Source organism: Patella vulgata, chromosome 2, assembly GCF_932274485.2.
Source record: "Patella vulgata chromosome 2, xgPatVulg1.2, whole genome shotgun sequence".
In the NCBI taxonomy this organism is placed as follows: Eukaryota; Metazoa; Mollusca; class Gastropoda; family Patellidae; genus Patella; species Patella vulgata.
The window spans coordinates 41,066,796-41,085,006 of record NC_065880.2 but is presented as its reverse complement, the minus strand read 5'-3'; the positions used below and the strand labels follow the sequence as shown (position 1 = coordinate 41,085,006).

General features: G+C 34.8%; 1 protein-coding gene across 1 annotated transcript; it reads right to left on the bottom strand.

Annotated features, from left to right (window-relative positions):
• Positions 1 to 2,574: 2,574 nt before the first annotated feature.
• Positions 2,575 to 15,126, bottom strand: LOC126810854 (transcription factor SOX-8). Its single transcript, XM_050536167.1, has 3 exons — positions 14,618 to 15,126; positions 4,661 to 4,995; positions 2,575 to 4,505 (listed from the first exon to the last, which is right to left on the bottom strand). The coding sequence occupies exons 1-3, from the start codon at positions 14,938 to 14,940 to the stop codon at positions 3,817 to 3,819; spliced, it is 1,347 nt and encodes a 448-aa protein (XP_050392124.1). The 5' UTR covers positions 14,941 to 15,126; the 3' UTR covers positions 2,575 to 3,816.
• Positions 15,127 to 18,211: the final 3,085 nt, after the last annotated feature.

The window sequence follows — 18,211 nt, the reverse complement described above, 5'->3', positions numbered from 1 at the left end:
TCTATAAATAAAAGGGAAAGTGTAAAATATTGTTATATCATCTTTCTGAGAGACGGAGAAGTGAGTTAGAATTGACCCTAATAGGTCAGTATTTGTTAGAAATGTAAAACGGAAGGAAGGGAGGAAACTAAGCTCGTTTACATGTGATATTAATGTTTTCATATATCATGTCATCAACACGAACAAAGTGCGACTTTATTTCTTCTAGATTCTCACCAGACGTCCTCTGACCACAGCCCACGCTTCAACAAATCAACAAACATGTAGATGTTATTTCTTACACACCATATCTAGCCTATGTCTGCTTTACTGAATTACATAACAACAATCTAGCCGTCAATATTAAAGATGCATTATTGGAGATTAGATAAAGAGCTGGCAGTTCTCGCTATAATAGTTAAAAACTAGATAATGTAACGGGAATTTGCTGAAAAATTCAGTCAAATTGATACACTCTGAACCGAGATTTTAGCGATTGAATTTTCGGCCTAGCCTCGATCATCATTACTAAAATCGGTACGATAAAAACATAGTCTCAATTATCCATTTCATGATTAAATCGGAACAGCAAATCGGAACCTAATCCAATGAACATCACAGGCTAGCGATGACATCGAGAGTTGATTATGGTCTGGATAAGTTAATTAATGTCTAATTAATAATTTAAGTAATATTTCAGGCCTAAAGAAAGACCTGCAATAGGCAGATTTAGCGCTTGCATAATCTATGTTTAAGTGATATCTCTCCACCCGCACATTTCTTTGTGTGTTACAATTTCTAATACCCACAGCTTTGGTCCTGCACTTACGCTGGTACAGTTTGCGGGTTATCTTGTATATACGGGACATGTTGCTTTAAATCAGCATTAGGTAAGATTAGATAAAGAGCTGACAGTTCTCGCTATAATAGTTAAAAAATGGATAATGAAATGAAAATATGCTGAAAATTTCAGTCAAATTACTTCACTCTGAGTCTAGACATCTGCGATACAATTTTAGTGTAGCCTCGATTGTCACTACTACCGTTGTTAAGATAATAAACAAAGTCTGGATTATCCACTTTTACGGTAACCGCATCGTACACAAAACAAAGTATTTAAATCTACTCATATCGCAGCCATCCGATGGCATCGAGAGTTAATTATGATGTTGGTAAGTTAATTAATGTCTAAATAATGATTTATATAACATTTCGGGTCTAAAGAAAGACCTGCAATAGGCAGATTTAACTCTTGCATGATGCCTGTTTTAACACTGTAACTTTTAAACCGAATGTCTATGAGATCTGAATTAGGTTAATCCTTCTTAGATAGGGATTCACTAGGATTGATCAAATTTGCAATGAGTTGAACAATATCGAACTAAGCTGACAAGGGGCGCTTGGCTTTCATTACATTCCTTTTACTCTGGTAATTTGGGGAAGTTCGCTTTGAGCATGAAGGAAAGAAAATGGAGTTTGAAGACTAGTCAACAAAAGAATTCGATAATTTTGAAACTAATAAATCCTAAGTTTTATTAGTCCTAGAGAGGGAGAATTTCGCCCAAATAGCAACGTTTCCGTCTATCCATTTTCAAACTGCCAAATGAGCTTTTGCTCCATTGCCAATATATAGAATATAATTTTATTGCATTGAAACGTCTTTTGAGAACAGCATACAATATACAAAGTATAAACCACAGGTACAAAAATTATATATGAGATATTTTTCGTTCAATCGAAATGGTACTGATGTACAAACAAATTAATATAGACCGCTACTAGTTTGATTTTCTTGGGGTATCAATAATTAAATATAATAGTTCACTAACTGAGTGAACAAACAATTATATGCGCTCAAGACAAGATGGACAGATAACTAAATCAGAATAGTATAGGATTGCGGTATTGTGGGCAACGGGTGTCACATTAAATAAACACGATTTTCCAAACCCGGATCCATTCCCCAGTAGGTAAATACTGTCACATGGAGCTGAAATCAACAGCTGTTCCCTCTGGGTAGGTCTATTTGATAAGGCCAACTTCAAGTTTGGTCAAAGGTCACGAGATGTAAACAGGACTAGCGCTAATCCCCAACCCTAACCCTTGAACTAGCCCTAATGCTTACCCTTACACTAACCTACAATCTCGCCAACAATCACATGCCCTAACCTTATTTACATCTCAGCGACCTTGACGAAAATTGAGCTGGCCTTAACAAATAGATTTAGCCGTTTTCTCTAAAAAAGGAGCTGCGGTGACTCAGCAAGTAAGCCGCTGTCTCGCTGGCCTGGAGGTATAGATGTCGCTCCCAGTGTTGGCTGACAAAGTTCTTTGGGATTTTCCCGCGTGGATTGTCCTTTATCAGGTGTGTAGGACGCAGGCCCTGTCAAGGACAGCTGTCGAGGCGTTCGGAGAAACTGGGGTCCAGTGTACACATTGGCCTGCAGATAAAAGAACCCTTGACAGTTAAAATTCGGTCAAAATTACCCTCATAACACACTGCTATTGGTGCGTAACAGTAGGATGTTAAGCACCATTTCATTTCACATCATTTCGCATGCATCCAATTCAGATTTAATTAAAATAAAGCAAATAAAAGGTATAAATCGTTTATTTTAATTTTGATAGCAACAATCTAAACTATTTACAGGAAATTCCAATTTGGTTACAACCTTTAGAATTTCTTACAATTTTACTGTAATGATATTTATATGTCTTTATCGTACATGTATTATAAGTAATAATAATTAATAATATTAATAAGTAATATAATTACATAAAATATAATAATAATAATAATAATAATTCGAGATCTTAAAATACTTGTTTGAAGCTTCTACTTTGCATAGCAATATTTTGTAAGTAATTATCTAAAAACAGCTACAAAAAATATCTATTTAAAAAACTTTAGTCTATCAGGAAGCAGTAATTAAATGTTAATATTCTAATATAAAAATCATAATTAATACAGTAAGTTTACTTATTAATTAAGGCAATAGTGTTGAGATCAGAGGAGTCGTTGTAATAAACCCAATGATAGCCATGGAATTTGCCCTTAAACTTGTTCAGTTTGAATGCATGCTTTGCATTTCATGAAGACATAACTATTATGATTCAGTGGCCGAGAATCAAGCGTGAGTCATTGGCCACGGCACACAACTATTTGGGTTATTTTTTCACGTCTCGCAAAGGACACTAACTTCGTGTAAAATCACTTGAGTAATCTTAATGTCACTCTAAAAACAGATATGAGTTTTTATACTTTTTGATGTAACTAAACGGGGTATTATTACACGTTAGATGCACGTTAATTTTTGAGACGACTTCGGCGTCATTTCTGGATCCATTATAACATGGTGTTAATATCATATGAACTCGTGGAATAACAAGAAAACATAGAAAAATACGTATTTCTTTTACAAAATATACTGGATGGAAGATGTTCATATATGATAATATATACACAAAAATATAATATACTTTTAAAGGCACAGAAAGTTGATAAATTTTATACAAGAGACACTAAGAAGAAAACTATAAACGACTTTTAAATAGTCTGTAATACTTAATTCTCCATATAGATAGTATAAATTGTTCGGATCCAACACTTTACACATATGAGTAGGTAACACGTTCTCACAACGTAGTATTAACTCGGGTTCAGCACTTTGCAGACGTTGCGACTTTAAGTTCATGTATATAATAATACTATGCTGGTCGCTGAGGGAATTGGATACCACCACAACTGGCTATATCTACCTCTCACCGGTATTATGCTGCAGTGCTAGGGACTGAGATCAGTTCACTCTCTAACCACCTGTAGCGGCTTTACACACTTCACGTAAATCTTTCCCAGTTTTGTTCACCGGGTACAGCAGCGGGTATAGGGTTGAACATTTGCCGGTGAAGTCCCATGGTGTACTGGTAACCTGGTGTCGAGGACATCTGTTGCACAGATGATGCCATGTACGGATTTGGCATGGTTCCGTAAGGTAAAGGATTGTCCATGTTATATCTACTTGGTGGCGAATCATAAGTATCGAATTTTGGATCACATCGATACCCTTGTGGTTGATGAGCAGGAGCTAACTGTTCCAATTTAATTAGAGAATTGTGTTCTTCATCTCTGTATTTACATTCTGGTGGGCTGCTGTAGGGTGATGCATTTAGAGCTGTAGGTGGAGATGAGCCGTGGTGTGTCTGGGAAGGGGAGGAGTGGTTGGAGTCATATGAGCTGGAGGAGACGGTATTGTTGGTCGATCCGTTTGGTATATAGGGTGGCTGATTACATCCACTGGCTGTTGTTACACGGTAAGATGCTGTCCAACTAGTTGCTGCTGTGGATGGTACGTTATGTTGGTTGGCGTACTGGCTGTAATGTGCCGATGAACTTTGAGATGTGATAGGATGGACAGATGGTGGTAGATACTGATCAAGATCATCAAAAGGATCTACTACTTCTGAACTTAAATCTCGTAAATCCACATGGCTGAAATCGATTCCTGGTGTACCAGAGTGACCATGAGCTGAAAAAAACGAAGAAAGGATTTATTAATTATTGGTCATTTGCCGTCTAGGACACGACATAAAGTATGCGTCTTCTAAAATCAATATCGCCATTATAGAATGTTATATTTTTACAATACGAAGCTAGATAGAAGAATAATATGACTGGTCTTACCTGCCATCATACGAGCCTTTCTATCATATATACATTTTAGGTTTAAGGCTTCGTGTTGGTTAGGTGTGGCTGGTGGTGTTGGAGGGCCGTTTGATCCTCCGGGTTGACTCGAACATTCACTGGAGCAATCATCACTAGGCGAGGAACATTCTCCAAGGGGTTTGTACATGGTCCCATGTGGTAAAGGACTATTATTATCATTGCCTTGTTGTTGTCCTTTTAGCGGCTTACGGCGACGTGGTTGGTATTTGTAATCCGGGTAATCTTTTTTGTGCTGTACTCGTAGTCGTTCAGCTTCCTCGACAAACGGCTTCTTCTCGTCTTCATTTAAAAGTCTGAAATAAGAAATTTTGATTTAGTTAAAATATGTTTTAAAGATTTGATATTTGATAATGCCGGTTGTTGGTCAACTAAATTAACTAGCAAAATAAGTACAGCAGATTGAAGCTCTGGGTTTAAATCTCACTGCACCTTCAGTGGCTAAAGCTTCATAAAACCCCGTGGGAGGAATGGGAAAGTGTATTGCTCTTGTTTCTCATCCTTTACAACGGAGGGGAAATACATCTTGGTTTACAGATTAACCTTCTTCTAATCCAGGATTAACTGTCAGAAACAAGTAGCTGAACACAGATTAGCGAGGAACAACTCTTCTTAGCGTTCATCATCCTACGCCTCAACTGTTCAAATTCGACACATGCATGTCATTTTGTAAACAGTGTTGTTAAATCTTACTGCAAACATAACCAGATTTCAGATGAGGCAAACTTCGCAAATTCCTAAATATAACAATTTTCTTAACTAGTTCTACACGTATATACATATTTCTGGAATGTTGGTATCCAGGCGTTGTCTTCAAGACTTTTAGCGTTTTCAATTCCGGAAAAAATAAGAATAACATTCGACACACACCAAAACTGTCATTATGTTTTTTAACAGCCGCAAAGTTTTTGCCTTAAGAACTTCCGCTTGATGGTCTTGTCTGCTAATCCAAATATAAGTTTGACCTTCAGTTCAACTAGAAAGTATTTTTGACCGCAAGAAATCCACCAGCGTGCATGTGGAAGAAATAATTTAGATATTTTATTGGAAAAGAAACGAGTAGTTTGCATGTTCGCGTTTTGATGTGGACGTTTGGAGAATTTGAATTTTGTTAAATTTGTGAGTCAAGCCTAAGGGTGAAGGAATGTTGCCCTCTTTTTTTTTCTTTCCTGAAAATTATAAACACGTTTAGTCTCTCGTTATAATTTATTTCTCAAATAGTATTCGGTAGAGACAGTTGTGTAAGATGATTCCAACAAAAAGTTACATAGTATGTTATATTATATATTTTTTATTTCAAAAGGTAATTTTTTTCTGTTGAATTGTAAGCCATTATTACTATAGCGGTCGTGTTACAAAGAGCTCGTGGTGAGAAAACGACCACACACCCATACTTTTTTATAAATGCAACTAGAACACCGCCACCTGAGATCATTTCACTTTAACTTTCAGAATCTTATGAATAAAAGTCTGATTTGTTTTTATTATAGGGTGAACTGAGAATCTGATAGGACGGTGTAAGGTGTCCGACCGACATGTAACACAGCTTTTGAACGCGCCGATTTACACGTAAACCATCAACAAAATATTAGTGGCATCCAATGTCTACCTGAAGATGGACAGATATTTTAATCCCTATGCTATTACCTCAAAAAACAAATTTGGCGTTATCCAAATAAAAACAATGAAATCTCTTAGAAGATATTCTGTCACTTTTGTTCCTTGTTTTAACAACAAATTTGATACTGAAACTCAGCCGGTGGTAAGTGTTTGAGAAAATTCTTAATTCTTCAAAAACATTAAGAAAAAAAATATCCATATCAAACCAAATAAATTCATATTTATCCACATAAAACTATTATTCGGCATTTAAAAGGATAGTATTGCATTCTAAGTCACATTTTGAACTGGAAACACGTTTCCTGTCCGACTCTGTAAAGGACGCCAATTCTTTTATCTGGCAAGGAAAGTGATCCTAACGACAAAAATTTACAAAAGCTGTTGCAAAGGGGGTCGTGTTTGGGGTTAGCTAACATAACTAGTGAGCAAAGAGATATAAAACTCGAATCGTATGATAAAATAAACTACTTCGCATTGTGTTCATTTTATGAATACATCTTAAAGTAATTTCATCCAATATATTATAATAAAATAGAACATTCGGTCGTCTAAGCTAGGACGCTTGCAAGATTTATTCAAACCTGTTCTTAAGATAACAATGGTTGAAGGCGACAGACCAGAGACGAAATACAATTACTAATTTCAACAGTCTATCATCATTATTTTGTTGCTCATTTTTTTCATTTTTCAAATGTCGGGTTCTGTCACGTATTCCCTTTTAGCGAGGAAGCCTTTTTTCATTAATGCTAATATGAAAATCTGGAAAGTTACCGGGATATTTTCTAAGTTATTTTCAGACTATTGTTGTCTAATTGTGAAGAATGCCCAATAATAAATACATATGTTTTTTGAAAGGGGGTCTATAATTAGAAGGAAGTAATTTCACATGCCTTTTTACATTTTCTCTAAAACTAATGATTGTGGTGGGCTTTGTTTGAGGAGGCGGTGGGTGATTAATTCCCAACTTCCCTCTTAACAATGGCTGAAAGGTATTAAAGCTAAACTTCTACCTCTAAACAACCGTAAGCCACATATCGTCTAACAAAAGATATTAATATTGAATTCTACCCAAACATCCATAAATCATGGGGTCCTATTTACTCTTTATCTATCATCTGGCTAAATCCAACTTAAAATTAATCGGCGAAGGTAAGACTTACACCAAAGCATTTATTAGGCACGGCCGTGAGAAAACGGCATTTATAAATTAATTTTGTACTTAACTCTGACTTTTCCCATACCTTTTACCTATTTAAACAACGTCTTTTCTATCGTTTTTTCATGCCAAAATACAGCTCTAAATTTATTTCTCTTTTGAGCGGTTTCGTGAGGTGTTTCATAGTTAAGCCCAACGAGAAAAATCAACATGTTATTAATATGGATTTGAATTAACAAGGCGAAATCTTTTATTATTGAATATATGAAATAGCACGTAGCTTGATATACATGTTTATGTATTTAGTTTAGGATTTTATGGGAAAATATTGGTAGAAAAGGATTGCCCCATGGTGTTTATGTTTTCTTACTTTATACATAATAACATTTAATATTTTGTACAGATTGACAATAACATTATGTTTATGATAAATCACCTGCTACTTAATTGGCCTTAGTCTAATATTTTCGGAATAATGATGATACCCATGTAGCTTGATATATTTATAAAGGATGGGGTAGCGCCTCGCCACCATCACCACCACCACCACTCATACACACCCACACCCAATAAGGACAGGAAATAGAATCTAACGAATTCGATAGAAAGTTATATTTGACTGAATAGTGACATTTAAACCTAAAGGTACGGTCTTAAAACCAACGATACTTTTGATACCCAAACTTGGAAGCGAGAAAATGTTGACCGGAAGATGAACTGGAGCTCACCTTCATTATAAACATAGTAAGCCTGTCACTACAAACACCCAGTGACTATTAATCCCCCGCTAGCTTCTTACGTAACAACAACAACCTGGCTGTCCTGTCGTTGCTGATGGCCCGCGGTTATTGTAACATTTTTCTGAAAGCGGCAAAATTCAAAGAAATTTATGTTTACCGGACACAGTTTCTCAGTTGACCCACAACTGGCCCTTTCAGTGAAAAGTAAAGTTTTGGGAACATGATTTAACCGCAGAATAACGAGTTGGCACGAGCGATGCTGTAAAGAAAAGTGTCGACAAACTAGCAGTCTTGTTCTGACTTCATTTGCTTAATGACAAAACGTGACAAATTCACAATTAATATCCCATCAACAAATTTTGCCTCGCGTCTTTGTCTCGCTTGCGTGTGGGTGTGTATGCTTTTGGGGGTAAGTAGGGGACAGCGTGTACATATTTTCATCAGAAAAAAAACCCCGTCAAATTCTTCAGAACACTTTATTTTAATGATACAGTGATACAGACAGTAAGGAATTTAAGAGATTTATATACGGTGTTTAATGATCACCAATCCGTTTGAACTAACTAATAAATACTCAGTAGAAGCAGTTTGGTGCCTGTGGTTTTGTCCGACACATAGTTGTTGTTTTTTGTGGTTTTTTTGTTTGTGTGTGTTCTTATTGATATTATACATGTCCGTCACACTATTCAAAATGTCAAGTACTAGTTCATTGGTGTCTCATGATTAGATCTATTTGATAAGTCCCAACCCTAACCCTTGAGCTAGCCATAACGCTTACCCTATCCCTAACATACAATCTCGCCAACAATGACGTATCCTAACCTTATTTACATCTCGGCGACCTTGACGAAAATTAAGTTGGCCTTAACAAAAATAGACCTAGCCGTTTGCCACGTTCAATTAAAATCATTATTTCCGTGCATGACTATTAGACCAAACGATTAAAATATAAATGGTATATGTGGAAATACATTAATGATTTTCTACACCGGAATGACCTTCCCTGTAAATATAGATTATTATTATTTCCTTAACTATCAAAAATCTCTATTATACAGGATATACATACTTAAAGGATAGCAAAGCCAAAGTCTTTTCTCCCACCGAAAATTCAAAGTCAGATGACTAGACTATTTTCAGTTAACAGGAAAGACATTCGGAAACCAAGGGCAATGATCACTAACATACGCCATATTACTGTCGTACGTCCTGTTAACGTAAAAGGCAATTCCTGCATCTTCAAACTGAAGAGCTTATAACATCACGTATGTCCGAACGTACCCATTCCGTCTGAATTCCTAAGGTATCTTGTCAACAGTTCATTAGGTTCATGTAATGTTGCATCTCGATATATATTTTCTACATCCAAATACTCATATTTATCTAAAAACTTTGCGACCAATCATCACCAATATTAGTTCAGCAAACATTTATACGTTCATATCTATTCCCATCGAAGGTCAAAGCGAACTTTAAATTCGAGGAACTCAGTGCTAAAACGTGTGCTCTAGATACACAATTAAATGCCATCCCTAAAAGATATTACATTTGCAATTTCCAGCATCCATGGATTTGAAATGTGATACCTGCCTGATCCTGACCTAACGTATTGTAATTGTCTTATAGATCTTGTGTTAGGTCTCCACTGCAAAACCTAACACCAAATATTTGATATCCTCGACCTTCCTGGGGACGCTAACTTTCGGTGCTATATCGTGTTCTGAACTTTACCTGAAAACCGCGATCCTTTGACTAAAATGATGTCGAGGGGGTGCGAAAGGAATTGGGCAGCTAAGGGGGTCGTGGCCAGTGCCCTAACTAGTCTGGCACCATGATGTTAGGTCTGGCAATGTGTTACAAATACGCTATCAAGCCTAACATCCGCTCTCGGTGTCCTCTTAATACACTTCTTGTCACGGGACAGGAGTTTGTTCATCACTTAAAGAGAAATTGTTAAATTGTGTTACGCTACAGACGCTAAATTTTCTTTCGTGTGCTATTGCCACCTTGATTAGACAACTTGACTTGGGATTAATCTTCCTACTAAAAAGAAATGTTGATATTTTATCTTAATTGAGTGACACGTTTTACGGTTTGATACAAGGAGGTGATTGGTCACGTTGTATCATCGCTTTATTATACGAATTAAGGCGGGGGGATTACGTCTTGCCCAGTTCAGACAAATACTCAATAATAACACCCAACTTAGAGAAACCACGATCTTCATAAAGCCACTTAAACCATTTTATTAAATATAGCATTTTGAAATCTGACGTTGGTATCCCTTTGACAATACCACGCATGTTGTTGAATATTGAATATGTTCAAATTCGACTGTCTTCAAAGGCGAGATAACCTAAAGATTTTTATTTACCGCAAGTCGTGATTTGAGAGTACAAAAAAGTCTTATATCACTTGAATTGAACAAGTAATTAATGCAAGAATTGAATCTCAGTACTTCAAAATACGCATTGTATTTCGACATTAGAATTTATTATTTGTTCATCGTTTCAAACCCACTCAAGATTTATCTTTAAGCTTAAAGACCTAACTATGCAGTTTAGAAAAGAAATAACCATCCTGTCAGTCAAAATAATCTATCTATCACTTTCGCTCCGCTAATGTAGTTCAGTGTAGTTTCAAAGTATTCTTTGAAAGAAAGTTTCTAATTTTGAGAAGTGTATTAATAAATCACAATAAAATATATAAAGTTTATGCAAATTCCCACGCTGAGTTTTTTCTTTTTTAAAAAAATAAGTTTATCAACTACAGGTTTGTAAGATATTAAACCAGGGTCGGACCTTGTCTGGCTTTAAACACTGGTTATCAGTCTAGAAGCCACGACCATCTCAACATTTGACTATTATCAGATATCTGGGAGGAAAAACTCTCTTAACTATACTGTCGGAGAAATATTCCTGCAATGCTTTAAACCACGTACCACAAAGTATACCAGCCGAATCGCTACCAATAACTCGGCAATATCATAATAAATGTAATGGGGGCGACACTGATTTCAATACAGATATCACACATGCCATTTATTACTTAAACGCAAAAATAAGGTTGACAAATGCTATAGCGTCTGTATATTAATAAATCCCAGTTTTATTCTTGCTGAGAAATATTCCACTTTTAACACGATCTCCCTGACATTTCTACATGAAACTACATGAGACTGAATTAAACTTACATTATCTCTGTTGGAATTTCGTCGCCTTGACAAGATTATTAATAAAAGATAAGACAAATCTAATGCCAAACTTTAACTAGATTTTTTTTTCAGGAATCGAGTCTATGGCATTCACAGATATCTTGTTAAGTTTAGAATTTAAAAAAACAAATCGCATGGAATTCCTATACCAAGTGCGTTAATTTTCAACAAGTGTTTCTTATTCATTCCAAGTGTATTCACAGGTTTCACACTTTACCAAATTTGTCTACATCAAGTTGGGAGCTTTTTCTTTTAAAACATATGAATAAGTAATTAGAAGTTTTTATAGATTATGTCTGGATGTTATTAATATTAAAGATCAAGTAACTCCAAACGACTTCAAGTGTTGTAACTTTATGTAAAGATTTACGCTTTGTTTAACACGAACATGTCACTGGGTTAGTGTAATGGGAAGTTTGACGTCGTAAAGTGGTAAACTGACAAAACGAATGGTTAATTTTTATGGGTCCTCGGTTGTAGTTTAGGGCAGTATCTGTATTTAATATCACACCATACAGAGATAACTAGCATATAAACAACTTGTTATCATCTGTATCTAATCAATGCTTACCGATGAACAGATAAGAACAATACTAATTTACGCAATCAACTAAATTAACTACACATTCACCAAATTTAGTTCTTTAACGATTTCCATTTTTTCGAAACCGTAATTTGATTATAAATTTTGTTTACGAGACATGAAATGTTTATTTAAATTATATTACTTTAGACGGTACTATTAATCTCGTAATTGCTCTACCCTTATAAATGTATACAAGAAGATCTTGGAGCCCGGTGTGCGTTAGATTATAGTATTTAAATATTAAATGATATTTCAGCAGGTATATATCACTTTATATATGATATATAAGGTCATTTATCTTCTATATTGATAGAGATGACACTTTCTCCCCGCCATTTCTATACGCATCAGACCATCGACCCAAGCATTCGTCCGTGATTCCTATCCTAACCCCCGTGGCGCGTGTATAACAAGTGTAACATCCAAACTTCAGCACTCAACCGTAACTCACTTATGTACCGACAATAACCACATAAAATAAAAGTCGACTTTCTGCTACATAGATCCATAAATCTTGATAGTATAGAGTTAACTTTATACAAGTTCACTGGGTCAACATACTACAAAATTTCGGATTTCGTATATGACGTTTTCTTCTTCAAAACATTATAATTTATGGACATATTCACGAACAATAATTAGCAATGCGTAGCGAACGTAATGTTTTAATAACAAATAAATAGAATTATTGAAAGGCATCTAAACGCGGGGATGAGCAAGGCGAGCGTCTGAGACGTTGTATATCTATGTGATGTATCAATGATATTGTCGGGGTAAGATGTTGCTGATTAGCTAAAGAGGGTTAAATTGAATGAAAGGAAAGTTGTATAAGATAATATCTTAATCCAAATCACACAAATTAAAAGAGCAGACGAATGAGTAATGTACGTGCCGTGGGCAAGTGTCAGGACAGAATTGACAAGCATCGCTAAATGTAGTAATATTCTGCCCTGGGGGCCACAGATTATCCATACATCATTAACTTTTACATCTATATTTTCAATAAAATTCAAAAGTGAAAGGCAGACAGTGAAATATTTATGCAGGACAGCGAAATACGAGGACACTGTCACGCGTGATTATTGGCTTAAGGGTCAGCTCGCTTTTAATTTACTTCATTTTGCTATTCTGTGGTCATCACAAATTAATGCTTTCGTCCGATTATATTCAAAATATCCATTCAATATTTTAGAATAGTCCGGTTGGTGTAGAAAAGTAGGACGTTAAACATCATGGGAGAAAGTCGTACAGTTCAACTTAAATATATAATGAATATCTTTACGTCTTAACATGATACATAAGATAAGGTCTCTGATTATTACATATTTACCTATCAATTAACGAAACAAATTTTGATTGTGTAATGGAATATATATTTAAGTTTCCATTCGTGTTTACGACAATTAATCCCACCAACTAAGATCAAAATGTCCTACACGTGTGTGCAGTTTATTATCATCAGAGTTACATATGTCAAAATGTCTATAAAAATGTTACAGAGCGTTATAAAAAGGTTTTTTGACCTAATGTATATGTGACTATATTGACGTCATAGTTTTCAGAAGAAACGAATGAAGACATTTTTAAGAATAATTTAACTATAAAAAATATCTTACGGAGGGATGAAATCATTTAGTGTAACAAGCGCCCTGTTCGCAATATTATAATGACAATAATCTTGATAGAAATCCGTAAAATTTAATGATGAAATAACTGAATTTTAATAGACGCAACTACGAAAATTTCAATTATGCAATCATTTGTTTATAAATTTGTTTGCTTTACTGTCAAATTATCATCAATGTCACTTCAAATGAATTATTAATATTTCGTGTGTGGTAATAATATATCATCTTAAATGTTTCCGTACTAGGGAGGTGTAAATAAATGACTCTTTTTAGTTTCTTAGGGACAATAAATCTGCAGGGTTTGATATATAGCTCACTTGGGCAAATTGCAAATACTCGGAAATTTGAAGAGCTTCATTCGGGTCAAGAAAATTTCGAGTGGTATATTATTTATAATTTGGTGAATAGAGAAGTGTAGATTTATTATACCACTTAATATAAATTGAAGGTTGGTGTAAACATTGCATCAGAAACAGCGGATTTTGAAATAAATTAGTATTTGAAAATAAAATTAAGCGCCGGGGACAACCAAAATATTAAACTTAATTTGAATACTGTAAAGTCTATGACTTGGGTCTGGGGCTGTGTATACTATGGCAATTCTTCTGTGTATAAATTTATTACATGTTTTCGAGTACACTTCTACATGTGCTAATGTGTTTCGAAATAGTCTGCGGGTTTTAGCAGATTATGTGACAGTTATCCGTAGCAGGTCAGCGATAACTACAACTTCCTCAAAATGAAAACAAACCATAGAATTGAATTTAGAAAGGGCTAATAGGGCAGTAGTTATAAACTTTTTATATAATAAGGTCAACGCTTTGTATTGACAGCTATCATAAAACGAGAAGGAATGAAGGCAACTCCTTGTCGCATAACATAACCACGTGTTTAGCATCAGTTTTCATCAACATTAATGTTTTTTTGGGGGGTGTTAACGAAACGTTAAAATAAAATCTAGCTTCAGCACTTACCTCCATAATTTTCCAAGAGTTTTGCTAAGTTCAGCATTATGAAGATGTGGGTATTGGTCGGCTAATTTTCTTCTAGCGGCTTGGGCCCAAACCATGAAAGCATTCATGGGTCTCTTGATATGTGGTTTACGTTTGTCTCCCCCGGCCCTGGCAGGGGTTGTTACCAAAGACCAGTCGTAACCTTTCAAGACATGACACACAGCATCCTGAATCTGAGATGCAAATTTGACATCATCTGTGGGCAAGGTACTTTTCTTCGTTGCACCCTTCATATCCTCCTCTTTCACAACAGGGGAAGGGGATCTGCTCTCGTCATCACTCATGATTGTCTTTAGTAAATATATCAACTATAGTGAGTATTGACTAAACAAAGATAACAATTAATGTACACATAAAGTCCTCACAACTTCTCAAACAACTTCCAATTCAATTCCGTAAAAGTAGATTCCAAGTTTATAAATGCTCGATTGAATGAATGTGAACATCTAGAGAGCTAGCTGTTGTAATGAATTACTTAGGACTGAGTATGGCTTTGATACCCTCCCAGCTAGTGCTTATTGACAAGTATGCAAATGAGACAGATTTATGATGGCCACGCCTCCAGCGCGAGCTGCCGCGCAATCAGGCGAGACGCGTTATCTCCAACGTTGTATGTGTGCTGGGCAATGTCGTGAAGACGTGAATTACTGTAAACGACAAGGCGGAAAGAGTGGGAATAACACTAATAGATGACTCCTGGAGCTAATTGCGGTGTGGCCGCTAACAATTTAAAGATAATAGCAGAAAAATAAACAAAATATAGGAATAAGCCTAAAGCCGACCCGATTTACTTTTGCCGTTTAACTATAGTTGGGGGTATCAGGTACTGTCTTTGAAGTCTTCAAACTGAGTACGATCACCCCCGGGAAAAAATATTCTAGTTGGAATTTTCTACATCTGTATGCGACGTAATATTAGAACTGGAAACTATAAGGAACTTGTATATATGTATATACGAGAATAGTTTACATGGTGTATTTAAAATCCTGGTGTACCGAGTGAACCACTGTCAACTTTTATACTCGTTCCTATACAAAATTTTAGTGTAAATATTAAGAAATTTACATATAGATGTCATAAAGTGAGAGTTGTGCTGAATATACCAAATGTATTACTACATTTACGTAGAAATCCAAATAATATCATATTGCGTTTTGCCCGCTTCATGTATTTTCATTATATTGGGTCTTAACATAATGGTTTAAAAATTACATATGCATCTCAAAATACATTTTGCTTGCGTTGCATAAGTAGGTAGGAACAAATGGGTCTTACAGAAAATAAACCAATTTTTGAGTTTTGTTATATTTTCTAGTTTTTGTGACGTTACTCGCCCTACTCCTAAATCCTAAAAATAATAAAAAAAAGCCGTCTCTTTCAACTTATAGAAAACCCACATTAACTGTTTAGAGAAATAATAGTACACAATTGTAAGACAAAATTTGATGGAAAAAAATGGTTTAGAATTTCTCCTAAAGCCGGATAAATTAAGCACGTGATCTCATGACTAAAGCCCCGCCCATTGTTTTCATTCACCTGGAGATCAGACATACTGAACGAGTAACATCAGAGACAGGATTTTTACTATGAAAAGCTCGATATGCAGAACTGTTGTCTTAATCCCTTTAATTTAAAAAAAGGGAAACTCCTAGAATTCGTGAATCTTAGTTAATGAATACCAGAATATGCAAACATCAAAGATTTTATCTTTTTAATTTTAATCTAAAAGGGTTTTCCCGATCTCGTCAAATTGATCGAAACAAGTGATAAAAAAATGTAATTGAATTGAAGCCTTGGGGAATATGCTTTTAATTTTGCAATAACATGTCCTTTGATCGCACTTCAGTTGGAGACACTGCCTTATGTATATATAATTCGCGAACATTAAAGATGGAATAATGTCTTTGAATTAATTGAGTTATTTAAACATCAAATCAGAAATTAATTTAAAATTATAAATAATATAAAAACTCGGTTATTCAAAATCATTTTTTCTGTCGTGCAATATGAAATATGATAACTAAAGAGTCAAGAAAGCTAAATTTGAGGATATATCTTAAGTCGCTGACCTTGGGAAAAGTAAAATAATAAATTGAACCGTGGGTATCATTGAGATTTATTTATATTTGATATGGCAAATATGAATATTTCTGACATCGGCTTATTATGAAACCGGCGAAACAACGTGATGATAATGAATGGTTATTGGTTTGAGATACATAATTCATCGAACTACTATAATGGAATTAATGGAAATCCACCAGGATATAATTTATAATACATGAATTATATATAGAGATTCAAATCATTATGCGTATTCTATTACAAATTTTAATGGACGTGTAAATTGAAATATGGCTTAAATATGACATAAGTCATATAAGTGATTTATGAATGAATGAATGTTTTACGTTCGTCTACATGTTAAGGCGTTGGTTTTTCTTCTTTGCTGATGGATAATCTACTTAAGGGCAGACCACTATATTTATTACTATATGTTAAGTTGATTTACTATTTCTATATAAGTAGTTTATGTGAGAAACGGTAGTTTCTTATGTATATATCTACATGCCTTTTCTTCCACTTTTAACGCGATAGGTAAATTGAGTAACCCTTTGATGTGATCTGAATCCTATGAGTGATATATCAAGTGTGCACTTTAGTGTGATAGTGAAACCCACTCAAATCTGTAAAACACTCAAAGATGAGTTGAATTTTAACTTTCATGTCAATGTTTCCATACGTTGCCTTCCGTCAAACAGACAAGTGATCCGAAAATTATCGTCTGCCTGTTCCGAATTAGCTCTCAATTTACAGCCTTGTATAACCGAGTTTATGACATTGATCTTGGTCGATCCAGATTTCACATTGAGTATTAGGACATTTTGTTCTATTTAGTGTAGCAATAAGCAGTGTAATTAATTAGTAGTTAATTGGGAAGATGGCTGTAAAACCCGTAGATAAACCGAAACGAAATGAAAAGAAACATGGAGGAAGGTATTGAAACGCATATACAGCAAGAATGAATTTTTTAATATTAAAATTATGCAAATGTAAAAAATTATTATTATATTTTTCCGCATTGTTCGTTGTGTCCCGTTACGTTTCAATGCAGACGTATTGAAGACTATCCCCACAAAAGACTAATATTGTATTATATGACGAGATTGGTCATATTTTCATTTATCTATGTAATGACATAGCCTTCGTTATAAGGGAACTAATATTTTATTGAATAAATCTTAAAGTGAAGATCATTATGCATAATAGTGAATATGATAGGCATTAATTTGTTTTGCAAAGCTAGCTTATTTGGACTTTTCATATTTTTATACAAAGTATTTCGTCCCTTATTGAAAAATATGGCCATTTATTGAAAAATGTAAATTAATTTTTTATTTTCAAAATGGCGAATGAATATCGGCGCTTTCTATGAAGGGTTGTTATTGATGATAACTCATACTTTTTAAGCGATTGTAAATTGAAATTAGTATATATCGTAAAATAGTTAAGACAAATCCGTTTGTGTTATTTTCCGTTCAGTAATGCGGTCAT

Excerpts from the sequence above, each read along its gene's own strand:
- LOC126810854 (XM_050536167.1), bottom strand. The coding sequence starts at position 14,940 with ATGAGTGATGACGAGAGCAGATCCCCTTCCCCTGTTGTGAAAGAGGAG. Across the intron at positions 4,996-14,617 it reads ACTCTTGGAAAATTATGGAG|ACTTTTAAATGAAGACGAGA; the intron begins GTAAGTGCTGAA and ends TTCTTATTTCAG. Across the intron at positions 4,506-4,660 it reads AAAGGCTCGTATGATGGCAG|CTCATGGTCACTCTGGTACA; the intron begins GTAAGACCAGTC and ends CGTTTTTTTCAG.